Genomic DNA, 18,024 nt, shown 5'->3' with positions numbered 1-18,024 from the left:
TGTGTCAGTGGGGGATAGCCAAAGGAGGCTGTAAGCCGCACAGCGTGCAAAAGCTGTGACAAGAAAAACAAAAACAACGGGGAAAACAACTGGGAAGAAAAAAAAACTTTCTGCCAAACCGGCAACATGTCAACTGAAGGAAAGACGGAACAAAAAAAAATAAGGAAACAGGCGAGGAAGAGCTCAAATTTAACAGGAAATGGCTGAAAGGCAGGCAGAGGCCTGGCCCAAAAAGGGTGGCACGCAGGGGGCAGACGAGCGTAGAAAGGATAATGCGCGGCATGCGGAACGCATAAGCGGCAAATTCCATTAAGTGGCAACAGCAGCAACAACGACCAGCCAAGAGTCGAGCAGAGTGGAGCCGGTAGGCGCTGGCGGGCAGCAGATTGAGGGCTTCCCATCGAATTAAAATGATATGAGCAGCAGCAGAATCAGTGGCAGTGGCAAGCATCAGTGGCAAGCATCGGCATCACTGGGAATGGACAAAAAGAGCCTCGGCGGTCAGGGTTGACACAGCGCTTCATGGTAGATAAATTTTTTTATGCGCTCTTTGATGAGGGTGCCTCATCGGCTGTGTTCCTTGTGCGTGGTTTGACACAATACCAGGATATGCCGTGTGTGTGTGTATGGGTTTGTGGCAAAAATAAAATTTCAATTTGCCAACGAACTGGGTCAGAAGAGAGGCTTGACTCTGATTCGAAGGCTTTGGATATTGAGGCCTAGCAGAAAATGTACTTATGTACAAACATATATTTATGCATTTGGAGCTGCGCACTTCACGCATTTATGCTCCATAATAGTGAAATGGCAGCATAAAAACATGCGAGTTACTCCTTGTAGTCCAAATAAGGAAATATGTCTAGTAAAAGAAGGAATATGCCTGCTATTATAATATACTGAAACTGAAAGAAAGGAATATATTGAGCATTAAATTGTACACAAAAATGTTCCCTTTTGTAGCTTGCTCCCCTACCCCAAGTAAATAATAGCCCGGAGGTACACAACTGTTAGATAGGACCATTGAAAATGCTTAAGTAGGACTCCATGTATATATTTGACATTCTACATTCCACATACACGCACTTGACATGCTGTTAGCCGAGTCACAAACCAGGCCGAAGCGCTCGAAATGTTAAATGGCATCCACCGAAATGGATGCCACAGAAATGTTAGACCCAGGACATAAACCAAGGATAAAGTCCACAGAAATGCAATCCACTTGAATGTTTTCCAATGTTTTCTTAAGTTTTGGTTTTTAATGGAGTTTTCTTATATTGAACGTGGCGTGGGTGCATGAAATTAAACAAATCAAAAAAACTACAGCGGATGTCAGTGAAGTCTGCAGCGAACAACCTCCTCCCTCCCACAAACGCTAACGAAGACAAATGAATGGCCGACTTGGCCGCTTGTCTGTTGCATCTGATTGCATTTAACAGGCAGCCCCTGTACTGTACTGAACTCTGTGCCACATCTCTGTGGCTGACTATTGGCCACAACTGCAAAAGCAACCCCGCAAATGTCGAAGCCAGAGATTAAGCCAACAAAATGTCTGTTTTGTGTGTGCTAGAAGGCATCCTCTTTCACCCCATCAGACTTCATTGATCCTAAGAAAATTAATGGTTTAGTTTTGGGTTAATTGTTGGGCAAATCAAGAGTGGGTATAGAGTGACGGGGGAGTGATATTTGAAATGATTTTCTTAAGAAATTAATGATTCAGTTGTCATCCCAAGAAGTAACAAATGAAATGCAATTCTCTTGCTCAATAGCAGCCACAAATTGCCAGCACCTTTGTGCTCTTTCCCACTCATATTTCCTTCCTTCCTTCCGGTCGGAAGTGACTCCACACCTAAGCACGGATACTCCACTTCTTGTCGTCCACTGACACTGCATGCTCAACACCTTATCCTGCACTACGGACTCCATTAAATATTGTTTTTGCACACAATTCATTCATTTATTCATTTGGTCTTTCGCCAGTTTACCCAAAAAAGACAAACAATTACACAAACATTTAAATGAAAAGCATTTATTTATTGTATTTTGTTTCCATTTTGCTCTCGACTTCAATCCGTTTTTTTTGTTGCGTGCGTAATTTTTCATATTTATTCAAGAAAGAAAAAAATAAATCTCTTCTGCGGTCAGCTTTGGCTTGCCCATTTCATATTATTTCACTATTTGTTATAGATTAAGTGCACACCCGCACATTAACGCAGGTGGAAAAGCCACCGCAGCGAGACAAAAAAAAGAAAAGAAACCCAGAGCCAGATATTCGACCCTGCAGATACCCTTGTGGAATACTTTTGAAGTAATGCCAAGTGCACTTTGTATGCTGGCAAACTTTTACCCATTTTTGGCAGCAATCGCAGCTGGTAAAATGCTCAACTTGAAATGAACAAATGGGGCAAGAAATGCACATGGAGTACGTACAACGAAATCAGCTAATAAATCGCCCCGTTGGGCGTAAATCTGCATGCGCAATGGATTTGTGGTGTGTGCGGTGGAAGGAGTGGGGTGTTTAAAAGCAATCCACTTATCAATTCATCCACTCGCATAAAATATGCATGAAGCTATTTATCCTTTCCACAGAGAGTCAAGAGTTTAGGCCAGATTTATAGGCCTAAGCACAGCTCTGGCAAAGGGAGGGAGGGGAGCGACGCTGAAGGTCGTAGCTGCAGACAAACTTTTCACAGATTTATGACACAGCGTATAAAATAAATGTAATTTAAATTATAGAGCCAACTCGAACAACCGCGAGGTAACCGCCCACAACCACAACCACAACCCCACCGAAAGTTGAACTGGAAAAAAAGTTACCAAAACTCTCTTAGAAGTTTAATTTTTCATATTTTTGAATATTTTCGCTTTGTTCTTCCACCACTCAAATGTTTGCCAAATGCTGGCCTCGAGCGTAAGCTTAATTCTATACATTTTGTTTGACTCCCCGCCCCGCACACTTACCTTTTATAAAGTCCACAGCCATCTCCAGGCCGTAGGTATCCTTGTCGCAGTCGTCCAGCAAATGGGCGCCCAGTGTGACATTTGGCAACAACTGCTGCTTGTTCACTTGGTCCAGCGTGTACAGCATCGCCTCCAGTGCCTGGATGCCGCCCTGTGGCATGATTGGCCCACAGGTGATGCTGTCCTCTCGCGAATGCACCATCATGAGGCCGCCCAGTATGACGTCGCCCTCCAGAACGGCTGCATGCTTCACCGGCCACACGGATGTGGGTGGTGGTGCGGAGCTGCCAATGGAATTGGCCAGGAGTTGCACCATGTAGCCTGCACCGCCCAATAGCCTGGGTGTAGGCACGGTTTTTGTAACTCCTGCGGCTGTTGTTTGTTGCGTTGTTGTCTCTGTGGTTGTTCTTGTCTCTGTGGTTGTTGTTGTTGCTGCTGTTGTTTGTTGTGTTGCTGCCCCAGAGGCATTTACATAGTTTGGTGTGGCAGCCAACATTTTCATGTTGAATTTGATTCCAGTAATTGTTGTTATAGGTGTGGGTGTCGTTGTTGCCACACGCTTCCCTTTTATTTGTATCCCCGAAACTGTTGGTGGTGTTTCAGCTGTACTTTCAATGCTTGCTTTTCCCAATTCAGTTGCTGTTGCTGTTGCTGTTGCCGCTGCCACACCAATTGGTTGCACGCGTGTTACCTGTGTTGTGGCTTTTGCATTCATGACTCGCATCCGTTGTACCTCGGTTCCTGTTTCTGCTGCTGTTGCGGTGGTGGCTGCCTCAGCACTTCCAAATCGCAATCCCAATAGTGCCACACCTGGCTCTGCTCTAGGTGCTGCCCTTTCTGTGGCACTATCTGCTGTGCTTGCTGAATCTAATGTCAGCTGCTGGTTTGGCCACGTGGCTGTTGCTCTCCTTATTATGCTGGGCACAAAAGACTTGGAAGCAGCTTCTTGTGCTTCTTGTTCTACTCGTCCTGCGGTTGTTATTAGAGTTTCGGTTAGAGTTGATGTTGCAGCACTTGCAGGCACACTTAAGGGTAATTGGCCTGCTGTGCCAACTGCCAACTCCTCCTCCTCCTCCTGCACGCCTGTCACCTGCTGTTTTTGAATGCTTTTTATGGTTTCGGTGGGCGATGTTGCCGCTGTCGTCGCTGTCGTTTCTGTTGCAAATTGTGAATTTAAATTGCCGCTTGTGTGCGCAGGGTACAGTGTGGACCTTGGCATAGATGTCGCGGCTCCGTTGCCCTCCCATAGCCGCGTTAATGGCTGCTCTCCAATGTGTCCCAATGCGTGTTGAAGTTCCCCGCAGCAGCTCGTCACTAGCAGCAGACCCAGCAGCAGCAGCAGCAGCACCATGGCAGTGGTGGAGTTAGAGGTGCCGCCTCCTACCCGTTGTATTCTTTCAGCCATTTCGCTGCTTAATCCTTTTGGGAGTATTGTGTGTGACGATCAGTGCAACAATGACAGCGGTGGCGCAACCAGGCGGGGCAGCAGAAGCAGCTGGCACAACGATGTTGAACGCATTTGCTCTGCGCCTGTTGCCAGTTGTTTCGGGCTGTAAGTTTCAATTAATTTTCCCCCAGAATTCGTCTCGGAATTCAGTCCAGACCACCGTCGGAAGGGCAGGCGGTTCGGCAGGCAGGCTGGGCAGTGTAGAGTTTAATTAAGTCCGAGCTCAAAATTGATGTGGCTACTAATTTCTGTGGTTCCCCAGTTGCCAGAAGTCTCTGGTCTCGGTCTAAAACTTTGTTGCAGTGTTATTTGTATGTGCGGCAGAGCTGCAAAATGAAACACAAGTGGAAATGCGGGTTAGTAGGGAAACAGGAACGAAAAGAGAATGGGAAAGCGTAGGGGAAGTAAATTATAAATGTACGTACTTAAACGAATTTAATGAGCAGTGAAAATGTGCATCCAAAATGAGCAGACATTTGTCTGCCCGTCTGCTTGCTTGCCCAAAAAAAAAACTCTTACTCTCGCTCGCCACTCGCCACTCGCCGGATATCCGAGTGGAATTTATTCTAGCTTAAACTGCCTCTCCCTCTTCGCTCTGCCCGCTTAATGAAGCTGTTTATGAAACGTTCCTTGCATGCAAGGGCCCCAAAAAAGGGGGAAATTAATTCGCGTATGCCAGAGCTAAAGCCTGGACGCTGCTGCCTTTGCGGACTAGAGAAGCGCCAGTGAGTTTTGGTTTTGGTTATTCCTTGGTGCGCTCTCGTCGAACGTGACTGTGTGCCGGTCAAAGATTTATCAATCTGCATTTTGTAAGAACCACAGAGCTAGGGACACGGACGAGAAGTGCGATCAGAAACCAGAAAGCAAAAACCAATTTAAATGGAAACAAAATATGTGCATTACTTGCTCTACGGATGGATGGATCCGTCCATATCCTTCACTATCCGCATCCTATTCTCTTTTAGGTTTTGTGGCAAAAAAGTGCAAAAGTTTTTGCTAGATGCCACAAGCCTGACGTATGCACTGCCAAACAATGCGTTGAGTTGTTTTTCCTTAGACATTTTCCCCGCACGGGTATGGCACAGTCTCAATGGGGATATTTGTCGCAGTGGCCTGGTCCCAAATGGATGAGTTTAATTAAGTTGAGGCTTGCATTCCGGCTCGCCTCAGCCAGGGCGAGAAAAATGTTGACGGCGGCAACAAGCTTTTTCATTAGTTGCGCTGCACGTAAATTTATGGCCACGTTTCGACAGTTTGTGGCATTTGCCTTGCCACCTACAACACACACACAGTTGACACTTATTTCCAGAGCCCATGTGTCCAAATTCTGCTCGACCTTCAGGGGCGAGATACAGACAAGTCCTGCAGCTATTTTTGGGGGCCAACGTTGCTGCTGCCAGTATTTCCGGCATTCGAGATAAATGACGAAATATTAAAATGGCCATCGCCAGCTCGGACGTTGGAATTTCACTCAATATACGAAGCATACGCAGCGTTGGTCATGCCCTTAAGCATCGTTTATTCAGCTTTTAAAGCTGCCATCAATTGTAATTCCCTTATATTTATTGGATACATATTTTTATTAGCCTTATGGGCGCCCACTCGAGTGGACCACAGCTACGACAATGCGGCTAATTGGCTTCTTAACCCTCTTAACTAATTAACTTGACATAATTAATGAAAATACTTTGATTAGATTTGGACATTTAACCCGATTTCCGGCTAAGCCAACCATCGATTGGGTGCTGTCCATTCATTGCAGAATTTTCCTACATTTTTGTACTATTAATAAATGTGATTCGTTTCCGTTTCTCATTACAGCTACAGGATATCCGCATTCTCCCTCAGCTTTGCTCGCTTGCGGATGAATAAGGGAAAATCCTTGGCCTTTGCGGACAATCCAAAGGGACCAGACATTCCATAAATGCAAAGTAAGTACAAGAAATGTTGTCCCAATTATAATTATGAATGCTCCTTGAGAGTTTACACAGTTGTTTGACATTTATGAAAATTTAATGGCTTTGATTTGTCAGCAAAATCAGCAAAAGCTTCGCTAGGTTTTCAGCCAGATCTCATTGAAATTTTAAGGCAGGGACACAGGGCACACCAAAGTGAAAAGAAATCACTAAAACTTGAGGGTTCCACAAAGCTCATTTCTCGTTCGATTTTGGGCTTAAGCCGTTATGGCCACACACACAAACACACACAAACACACACAAACACAGCCAAATTACCGTTTCAGGTAATGCTCATGTTACAGTCTTGGCCATGCCATAATTTTTTATGCTCGAATTATGCAAAAAGTTTAATGGAGCGCAAAAATGTACAAAAAAAAAAAAAAGGCTGCAGCCAAATGAAAAATTAATGAGCGCCACAGTTTCCCCCTGCGTGTGCGTGTGCGTGTGGCAGTGTGTGTGGGGCATGGCTAGGTCCTCGACGCTCAATTATTAAAATATTATTTATTATGCTGTGACTGGACCCGACGGCTTGACTTCAGCTTAATGGCAGGAACGTGACGGCAGGCCGTGCGATGATGATAGGCTGGACTGGACGGACGCCTTAAATCGTGATTATCTATAATGAAAATGCAATCCACAATCCACACATGCTGGGCCAAGTGCCCCATTAAATATTGCCGATGTGTGTGTGCGCACTTCACATTTGTCATAAATCACTTGCTCAATGTGAGCTGCTTTAGCGTTGCTTTAATTCAATTTATCAATTCAATTCATAAATACATATATTTTGCATAAATTTATAAACAGATAAATACATATGTAGCCACGTTTTTGTTTTTTTTGTAACTCTTTCGTGGGAAAAATGCCCATATTAAAGCCTAAATTAAATTATCAGTGGGACGGACGATATTTTGAGGCACAATTTGGTCAAATTGGTTAGGGCCCAAAAAAGTTGTTGGGCATTTGAGTCATTTAATTCCATTTATTATCATTCTTATTGTTTTTGCCAATTAAAAAGTTTGCACATTAATTTCATTTTTACGGGCTTCCTTCCATTATAAGGAGCCAGTGGCCGCTGGCGCACACTGCCTTCCTTCGCGTGGACAAAACAAATAATTAGAAAAATTCTTTTTGGCGACACGCAGAATGTGCAGAAAGTTGTTCAGCAAACTTTTAATTGGTGGCAACGGCATGCAGCAATGCAGCAGGCAAACGCCTTTCCAAAAATGGAAAATAGTCTCCTCTATCGGTCCTGTTTCCGTTCAATAATGTCGATTAATGTTAGTGTCATATATCTTTCGAAGCAACTAGCAGTGGATGGATGGAAGTGCATCACTCCAAAGCAACCGGGCGAGGGCCTGAACACACAAAGCTATTAGCTTTTCCCGCTTATCCGTATAGAATTTGCATCATTCAGTGCGATTCAGTGATCAATTTCATGCAGTTTTAATTCCAATTTTCCAGCCAGAAAAGCTGTTTGGCAACTGGCGCCAAAATATGGCGTCACACGTGTTGACAGTCCCGTCCCCGTCCCCGTCCCCCTCTGTTCCCACATGACAAACATTGCCCCTGCTGCCATGCCACATTATTGGTCGTGATAGTTTTGCTGGCCAAAAGCGGCCCTAGCGGGCGATATTACTCACGGCTCTCTCGACTCGGTGGTGGCACAAACAAATTAATCCAATATTAAAAGTGAGACGAGGGCATGAACCAGCTGGAGGGTCGCGCGAGTGCGCGCATTAATTAAGTAATTAACTCGTTATCGGGGGAGGAGGGAGTGAGGCGGCGCCTCCTCGTGTGGCATGCTGTGTCAAAGCGCTTATACACCGACTAAGTGTTTTGATTTATTTGTTGGTTAATTAATTAGTTTTCTAGATTCGAAAGCGACACCAAATGGTGCATGAGGATCAAAAGTACTCGAAAAACCAACTTCAAAGCATTCAAAATTCAGATTCAAAGTTGGATTATGAGTTTGAGGGTAAAAGGCGAAACAAATTAATCAAAATTAATCGCATTACAACAAACAGCATCAGTCGGAGCAGCATCAAGAGGACCAAAAGTAATTTCACCCACACACACACACACACACACACACACACACACACACACACACATACATACGCGAAGTATTTTGAAGTGCTCCGCAGGAGAGAAACTCATTACGGGAATTGCTTTACACTGCCACAAACGAGAAGCTCCACGCCCAGCGGCAGCCTTGTGGATCACTCTCGTAAATATCTTACTGTACATATGCGAGTATGTATGAATGTATGTACATGTATGTATGTATGTATGTAGCTACAGAAGTGGTACGCATGTGGGCCTGCCCCCAGTTTCAGTTTCAGTTTCAGTTCATCAAATGAATAAGTGAGCCTCCGCAGCGAGGCATCAATTAAGCCAACGAGGAGAAGGCGGGGATATGAAAGGCAGTCCTGTGCCGTCTGTCAGCGTCAAGGCACGCCAAAAGGTAGTACTATGTACCACACTCAGAAAGCAGAAAGATTCCCTTACATGATTCTCAATTTTGGTTGCGTTTCCTTTCTACATTTTCTTTTTTTTTTTTTTTTTTTTAATTTTCATCTGCTGAGACAGGCGTCTCTGGTCCGTAGAATGAATGGATGCCACTTCCCCAAAAAGTTGTTAGTCTGTTGGTTGTTGTTGTTGTTCATTGATTTTGTGTTCAGCTGTGGCCCCAAACTCCTCCTGATGGCAGCCTTGATGGAGGGTGAACAAGTCTGTATGGAGATTGGCATTGGATAGCATTGGATATGATATGCACGCCACATTAAATGGATTATTTAATGTTGTCACTCTCACGTACACGTACACCTACACGTACGAGAGTACGTATGGAAAGCAAATGATGCGTGCAGCAGATAGAGTCCTGCCAGAGAGCCAGAGAGAGAGAAAGAGAGAGAGAGAGAGAGAGGGGCAGGCAGGGCGAGACACACACAATGTTGTTGGCATAAAAGTTAAACTGCGGCATGGCGGATCGACGGCTCGTTTCGATTTGGCCCTTAAACGAGAAAACCACAGAAGCCACTAGACCCCAGTGGATGAGGTTAGAGTTGATTGTGCTTGAAATTGGGCGGTTGCTGCTGCTGCTGTGTGTTCTGCATCCATGTGAGCAACGTAATTGGAGATGTGTCGTTTGCCCCGACACCGACCTCTCTCTGTCAATACAATATTTGCTTATCGCAAAACGAGGGGAAACAAGTGCGGCTCCACCTGTGGGTACATTTTTCCTCGCTGATAGATGGAAGCTTATGATAATCCACTTGGCATTTCTGCTCGATTGTGGAGGGTTCAATGGGGAGAGAGAGAGAGACAGAGAGAGAGAGAGAGTGAAGCGAGAAGTTTTCTCACGTTTCACTGCAGTGCCTATTCCAGTTAATTAACCAAGAAAGGATGCCACATCAAGTGGATGCAGCTCCCCATTAAAGCTCCATCAAAACCATAATTAAGATGCAAAATCCAATGGGGGAGTTATTGGCATTTCGCTTCCGCTTTCTGTTGAAGCATGCCAATGGAGTGAATGCCCGAGAGTCTGGCTGCTAATTAGCCTGGCAAATGAACTCTGACCTTATGACCGAGCAGCTCAAGTTGTTATGTGGCAAGAAAATGGAGATTGACTAGCGATTCCGGCAGCAGACACACAGCACCAAGAGAACATCATTCATCCCGACTGCGATTATAATTAGACGTATTCTTCAAGTCTATCTATCGAGTGCGTGCACACAAACACACACACAGACACACACGCATACATACATATCTCTCGTACTCCTACGCTTAACAAACAAACACGTTCTCCCCCTCTCTTTCGCTCTCAGTAAATAATACACAGGCAAAAGCTGGCGAAAAACAAGCATTTTGGATTGTGTGGCTCAGCGCTTGATCCATGGAGTGCGGCCAGGCTAATGCTCCTAAAATCCTACATATATGCATACATATGTTTGCATACATACTTATGTATGTGCGTATGCATGCACATAAAAGCGCCATGAGTCGCGCATTTGTTACAGCAAATAATGGGGTAACTCCTCACATGGTAACCGTGGAAATGGCGGGGAAGGGGGAGGTGGAAGCAGCTTCATAAATCAAAAGACAAGCTCATAAATAAATAATGCAAATTTAAGCGCTCGCTGAAGGAATTCCTAACGGTGATATAAGCACTTGCAAATTGTTGAAATACTCAATCAAAATACTCAGTAAAAGTAAATGAAAAATGGAGAGATTGAAACGAACAAACCAAACAATTCGTTGCCTCTCATAGAAGCAGGCAGGTAGACAAGGGTAGGGGGACAATTCTCTGCAAGTGCACAACTCAAAGGCGAAGGTCGCTCCAAAGCAGACGATGCAAACTTTGTTATTGCAATTTTCTGCATTCGGAGACACAAGCAAACACAGCGCAGGTAAAGCCAAATAGTGCACACACATGTACCCACACATATAAGCTCGCTCTTGCTTTTGTTGTGTTTCTCGACTGTGCATGATCGTTCATGTCTTGGAAGTCTCTTCATGTCTGTTGTTCGAAAAAGGGGCCATTGCTCTACCGAAAAGCTCATTGGCACAATAATTCTCCTCCAGCTTTGAGACCAAAGGGCAAAGCTTAAGTCAAAGTCAATTTCCATCTAATGCTATTATCATCCAAATGCAAATGCAATAGAGCAGTTTCATCGGTTCGGGTAGCCGCTTGATGCATAGAGGGGCTTAATAATCGCCAGCTTAGTCGCGAATATTTTTCAGCAGTTTAAAGATGTGAAAGTGTGGCTTTTAATAAGGCTTAAAGCAGGGCCTACTGCCAGCCCCAGTGGCGGCTGATGGCTGGGTGGCTGGCGCTAATCTGACACCAGTTGCCATTTAATGTGTGCTCTAACGGACGGAGCAGCTTTAAAGAGCCGCCATAAAGTGAGCAGCTAAGGAAGGCAGAAGTAATAAATATTAATGGCGGAAGAGAAGAGAGTCTGGCAACCCACTGGCGCACTTCCACTTCCAGCTCCGGTTCCTCTCTGCGGCAGACCTCATTGTATGGGCGCTTTTCGCGCGCGGCAAACTTTCTTTTTATTCGCTCCTAAAATATTTATTTATTCACGCACTCGCGCTCCCTATCCCATGGGCATAATTTGCATTCCAGCACTTATTGTTGTTAATCTGCTCATAGAAAATTTAATTAAAGCAATGGGCCATGGCAGGGTCCGCTCTGGAATGATTCAATTTATGATTGGGGCCCTCCGCATCCGTGCATCAATCAGGCATAACGCCTCATCCACAGCCAAGCAATCCCTTCGGGGACTTGGTGCCATATTCTTGCCAATGTCCTTGAAGCTCCCTCTCTCTCTCTCTCTCTCTCTCTCTCTCTCTCTCTCTCTCCCTCTCCCTAGACCGAAAGACCTTCAGCAGGCATGACAATTTAGCAAAAAAAACAATTTATAATCAGATACTCTCGGACCAGACCGGACCAACTGTTCGCATGGTACTCCAACAGTGCAGAAAATGTTGATTAAATTGCATTTTATTTTAAGACATTGCCATCAAGAGTTTCTTAATTAAGACACGTCACTTTATGGCAGTGTAGTATGGTCCAAAGGCTTAAATAAACTTTAACGGCAGGAAGCAGGATGCATTCACTTAAAGCTTCTACCAAAATGTTAGGTACAAGTTCAAAAGTGCAAGAAGACTGCCATTTAAGTGGATTTTTCTGAGAAAGTATGACCAAAGTCCCATTTCCCATTAACCTTTATGCGACATGCCTGCAGGTGGCGACATTTACTCTGACCGCAAGGCTCCATGCAGCCAACAAACTACAAAACTAATTTTCACTCGCACATTGGGCACAAACACTCACTCGCACCATGAAACGGCTATAATCTGGCAGTTTTTATTAAAGTTTCTGCCGCAATGAAGTTTAAACTTTAAAGTAATAAGACAACAACTTAACTCTTTTGTACCTGAATTACCTTAAACTACATTAATTAGAACAGGTAATTTAGAGTGGGGTAAACGTAAAACTTGTTCCTTTTGGGCAGCTGGAAATTGACGGTAATCCTGAGGTAAGCCAGTACAAAGTGCAGCCAGAAGTTAGCACCACACTCTGTTAAGCCAACCATTGACCCAACACTAATTGAAACTCAAGTGCAGGCCAACAAATGGTGCGGAAATGTTTGCCCAATTGATGGCATGGTTACATCAATCAGTGCAGCGACTCTTCCTGAAAGTCAGGCAGAATTTTCCGAGAATTTACATTGATGAATTATTGCCGTAATTTCCAAAGAATCGGAAGGGACTTTGAGGGCTTTGAGCTTTAACGAGTGATCGATACCCATTAAAAGTGGCACTCCAATGGCAACACAACTCCAAATATAAATTAGAATTTTGCTTTTGTTTGCTTTCAATTTGCATTTTCTGTAAACAAAATTATTTCCACGAGTAATTGAATTTCATTATATCTCCGGCCGGGGCTCGGTAAATTAATTTTCTTTTCTGTTTTGCCACATTTGTCACAGTTGCACACCAACAATGGTGGCGCAGAGGAGTGGCCCAAGCGAACAGGCTCCTACTCGCTGCCCCTGCCGCACTTGCTCTTTGGCTCTATGGGTGGAGCCCTGCGGCGCCGTTTTAGATGCTCCTCCTGTTATGGCATTGAAAATAGTCATAAATCAACTCTGTTGCATTTAACTCCTCCGTGCCAATGAGTTTCACAACGAAAGAAATAAGTGGAAATGCCGGCGGTACAGGGAACCAGAGAATTCTGCAGCCTCTGTTGAGCTTTATTGCTTTGCGTTTATTTTTGCGTAAAGGAAATAACCTATTACTTTTGACACATTTGCACTTCCAAGCCACGATTTTAGCCATGGCTGACACTTTGAGCTAGAATTATTAAGCAACTCCCAAACTCCTACGAAACTTACTTAAACTCTCAACGCAAAGTATTTCGTTTTAATCCGACATGGAAATAGTTGACTTAATAATTGGAAATAACATTTTGATGGCACACAATATTTTCTTTCATTTATTTAGTATTTAATTAACTTTTTCTCGTTATCTCTTTCACAAATTTAACGAAGAAAATGGCATCGGAATTGCCTTTTGGGTGAAACTTCAGCGAAACTTTTTGTCAACGCAAAGGCGAGCGGACGGCAACCGCTCGTATTGGAATCGCGTTGAAGACTAACAGCAGCAGCAGCATTCGGGTATCGTATCCTGTGGGTGGAGGAGAACCTGGATGCTGCTGTTATCCCTTGTTTGGGAAATTTCCTAACAGCGCTCTGTTAACTTCTCTGCAGACCTTGTGGGGATTCCCCGATTTACTGCGTACATAAAGTGGCTTGTGAAATTTAACCAGAATTTTACCATTGCTAAGGTTATGAAACTTTATACGAAAAAAAAACGCCCAAGCATTAACTTCTTGTCCAATGTTGCACATTTTCTGTGATGAATTCCATGGAGAAATGTGCGAAATGTGCTGCACAAGATAAGAACCCAAAGAAAATAATTGATGGCAATACAAATGCGAATGCGGGATGGGGGGAACACATTCATCATTCCGAGTAGTAGGCCGGAAACTATTTCTTTACCCCTTTTTTCTGCTCACAAGTTTTTGCCTTTGCTCTGCGCCTGTCTGCCATACATCAGCACTTGGCACACAGAACGCAGCTTTGTGGAATTATGCGTGTGCAAACCATAGCTCAAAAGGATGCTAGAAGGCAAAGAGTGAGAGAGAGTCACAGAGACTCACATGGAATCCTTTTAATCTAGTTTGAGGTACCTGGCAATGACCATTTTGCGACCCAGCGTCACATTTAAAACCATTTTCTACTCTTTCACTTTCGCATGTGTGTGCCAAGCCCTGAAGCTGGAGAACTATATCTGGCTCCCGAAACAGCAATTACTCCAAAATTGTACCTCTGGTGTTGACAGTGTTGACCCTGCTGCAGGTGCTCCTGCCTTCTGCCTTTGCAGTTTGCCTTTGCCTCTCCAGCTACAAGTACACGTACCCAGGGCGACAAAAAGAGGGCACAGCACGCTCCTAGTGCCTTTGGCAGAAACATGACTTTAAGTGGGAACCTCTAATCCATTCATTATGGCATCCCTTTGTACGCTTTATGCGTACTTTCTAGGCATTTTCTAAGCATTTAGCTGGGCTGCAAATTGAATAGAAAAAAACTTGTCCAATGCTTAACGGCACAATTAGGCAGTCAACCAAAAGACGACGTGAAAAGTGCGTGCCAATAAACATTAAATAAATATTTACACAGACAGATCGAGAGACAGACAATCCAAAACAGCTTCAGCCCCGCAGGCTGCTTGGGGGGGGGGGGGGGGGATGTAGGCGGTGTGGGTGTGGAACGTGCTGAACATTTAATACCTTCGCACATCATTGGAGACGAGCGAGAACTGGCATGGAATCCCAAGACACGACAAGCAGCTGATAATGATGACGATGACCTGAACAGTTCCCGTCCCCCACCACCACACGGTAGCTGTCCATGATGCTGCTGTGTTCTCTTCTTTCTCTTGTTTGCTTTTTTTTTGTTTTGTTTGTTGACAGCATAATTACGTTGATGACAGGCGCTCGACGGGGGACACAGCGGAGGCGGCGTCTCTAGACTCTAAGCAAACACGCAGACACCGAGACACCGAGACACCGAGACACCGAGAAACAGAAGCAGGTACAGAGCCACTGCAATGGACATGGACATGGACATGGACAGGGACATGGACCAGACGCCGCCATTAAGTGACCCCAGAGAGAGAGAGAGCGAGTGGCAGGACTTAACCTCTGCGGTTGTGTGTGGCAGCAGGTGCTCTCTTGTGGCGCCCCACAATAGGGCATGCTATAAATAAAGTGCAAGCTTTACCTTCTGCCCACAGACTATCTGTGTGAGAACGCAACTACTCTGGCAGCGAAATCACACATCTAAGTAGTCATTATCCATTTGTGTGCAGCACGCAAAAAACTCCAACAACATCTGCTAATGTTAAATGGCACAAAAAAGCATCACACACACACACACACACACGCGCACACGCACACGCACACACATTCCTGCGACACACACTGTTGCACACAAATGATCAAACTTTTGCCAAGTGGGAATAAAGTTGGTCCCGTAGCCCATTCCCTATTGCCGATCTCCTGCCTCCTGCCCAGCGAAGTATTGTAATTAAGTTGTGGCAAGAGTTGCGAGATAGAGTTGCAACAAACAACGGAATGTGCAATTTTCCTGGCATTTGTAAAGTTTTATATTAAAAATGTAATCACGAGGTGTTGCTTTCCAAGCGCTTCTGTTCTTAGAAACCGCTGTCTGTGACACGCTATGCCAGTGCGTGTGGCAGCCACATTATGGCCAATTAGCGACAGCATGCAACACACACACACACACACACACACAGGACAAGGACAAAGGCAAGGCAAAGGCAAATTCATATGCAACCACCTTGCAAATTTCTCAAAGGCTTCGCTCGAAACTCAACTCTAAACAGCATGTCAACGTCACTTGGCAGACTGCAAGGCTTAAAGCCTGTCCTCCCCCCTCCACTCGGCAACTTTGAAATAGGTGTTCTCAAAGGACCTTCGATCCGCAGTGCGGAGCATTTGCATAAGCGAATAAAATATGAAAATCTATTCAGAAGCTTGTAAAATTCAAATCGTTTTTGGCAGATAGCAAGCGAGATCCTCCCTGCACCCCCAACCGCCCCCCCCCCCCCCCCCCCCCCCCCCCCCCCCCCCTGACAAATGTACTGTTAAATATTCAGTAGATACAAATGAAATGAAATTGCATCGCAACACAGTGGGGAATCGTCATAGAATTGTTTCACTTTCTCCAACTCCAACTGCGGAATGCATTTTACCGCCCAATGCCCACTGCCCCCTGCCACTGCCACTGTACTTTCCCCTTCCCCCGCGCGCTAAACGTGCACTGAATCAGCAAAAGAATTTATTTGCTCGACATCGTTCCAATTTGTTTTTACCAATTTCCATTCGAGGAGGATTGGGAAAACTTAATATTGTAGTGAAACTTTAAGCTCGAGCCTCAAAAGCGGATTTACCGGTTTGTGTCATTTGCATAAATCGAGAAATCAAATCGTACATATTCAGTGACCCACAAAGGAATCACTTTTTAAACAGAAACCCCAGAGAAGAGAGAAGACCAGGCCCAAAACACACAGAAAAACACATGCTGCCCATTGGCTGCAAAAGAGCGAGGAGCACGAACACAGGACATGGGTCCATTGAGCTCTGCGCTTGTCATAAAGATGTCATAAAGGTCGCTCTCCCACATCTGCGATGGGCCATCTCAGATAGTAGAATGGTAAAAGCGGGTTTATGTATTTATGTATCTGCCACGTTTTACGTTGCGGCTCTGAAATGTGTCCTTAATTCCCCGATAAAGTTCCATTTTGGTTCTGCACAAATTTAAGTTATTTACTTAAACAAAAGTTGCCTTTTTCTTACAAATTCAACCTGAATAATATGCCTCCAAAAAGGCTCAATTTCTTTCAATTTAATCTGGTTTTCTTTGAAATTTAAACCTTACATTTCTGGCCCTGTCAAAAAGGATTTCCTATGCACACACGAACAAGTTAAATTTATTTGACTTGCACTCAGACTGTAGACTCTCGATTGGCGGAGACTTGTTAAAGTTTCTGCTGCCGCCACAACTTGCCTGAGCAGCTTTGTCTTTGTCTTTGGCAACAATAACTTGACAAGCGGCCGGAAACAATACGATTTGGCCTATTTACGGACCGCATTACTCCCAAAAGTTCGATGTATCTCCACGAACACAAAACTTGGATGTAAATTAATTAGACTTAATTGCTTTTGCGTTTGAGCCGCTCGGGAAGTTTTCAGGGGGTTTACAAATTTCCACCCACTGGCCATCGGCAGCCCCACTTGTGGGTGGGCGATTGGGGCAGAGTCATTGAAGATCCTGCTGCGGATAGATAGAAAAGCTCCTCATGAATTTCTACTCCACTCAACTCTACGTTCGACTCTGAACTCGTTTCCTGTTTATGCGCCAGCCAGTCGAGAAAAGTTATCCATAGCCAGAGCGGGTCCAATCCACTTGGGTTCGTTGTTCGGGCTCGGGCTCCGGTTCGAGCTCGTTCGCCTCTTCTGACAGTGTCACTCGAATGATTAAAGATTTGTTTTTATGGCCCTCTGCCATGGCCACTACTATCTTGCAACAATTTATCAACTTTCAAGGTTGTCCGACGCAGCAGCAGTAGTAGTAAAAACTTTGACATTTTGCTGCGAGGCCATTAAATGTCTAATTTAATCAACTTTAAGTTTGCCGCCATACCACTACTGCCCCTCCGGCCCTCCTGCCACAATTTCTCATCATTTGGAAGCCATATTTCATGGACAGACATAAAACCCGTATAGGTTTTACGCGACACCAGAGTGCGTGTCCCTTTAAATATTCAATTGAGAGCAATGGATAGTCGCGAGGGCATGCAAAATGTCATCAAAAATGATTGATGATCATGTCCGTTATGGCATTTCGCCTGTCCACCATGGACCCCCCATAACCTCACATAAGCGCTTTTATTTTTGTCGAAAAAGTCATCAGAAATAGTTTTTCCGAGAAAACTTGCCGGAAATGGCAAAAGAGCGTCTCCTTCCAGCAGCAACCGCAACCCGCTCTCTCCTAATGA

At 44.7% G+C, this 18,024-nt stretch overlaps 1 protein-coding gene and 1 long non-coding RNA gene across 2 annotated transcripts in view; one reads left to right on the top strand and one right to left on the bottom strand.

Annotated features, from left to right (window-relative positions):
* The window catches only part of LOC117591858 (metabotropic glutamate receptor 2), a 44,309-nt gene extending 40,371 nt beyond the window's left edge, over positions 1-3,938 (bottom strand). Inside the window, exon 1 of the mRNA XM_034285229.1 lies at positions 2,959-3,938. Within this exon, the coding sequence (XP_034141120.1) occupies positions 2,959-3,682 (724 nt within the window). The 5' untranslated portion in view covers positions 3,683-3,938. The remainder of the gene's footprint in view (positions 1-2,958) is intronic.
* Positions 1-18,024, top strand: part of LOC117591860 — a 70,810-nt gene that overhangs the window by 30,095 nt on the left and 22,691 nt on the right. The window contains exon 2 of the long non-coding RNA XR_004574497.1: positions 6,227-6,336. This is a non-coding gene — a long non-coding RNA (uncharacterized LOC117591860). The remainder of the gene's footprint in view (positions 1-6,226; positions 6,337-18,024) is intronic.

This window comes from Drosophila guanche, unplaced genomic scaffold, assembly GCF_900245975.1.
Source record: "Drosophila guanche unplaced genomic scaffold, DGUA_6, whole genome shotgun sequence".
NCBI lineage: Eukaryota > Metazoa > Arthropoda > Insecta > Diptera > Drosophilidae > Drosophila > Drosophila guanche.
The sequence above is the reverse complement of the archived record's forward strand: the minus strand, read 5'-3'. Positions and strand labels throughout refer to the sequence as shown.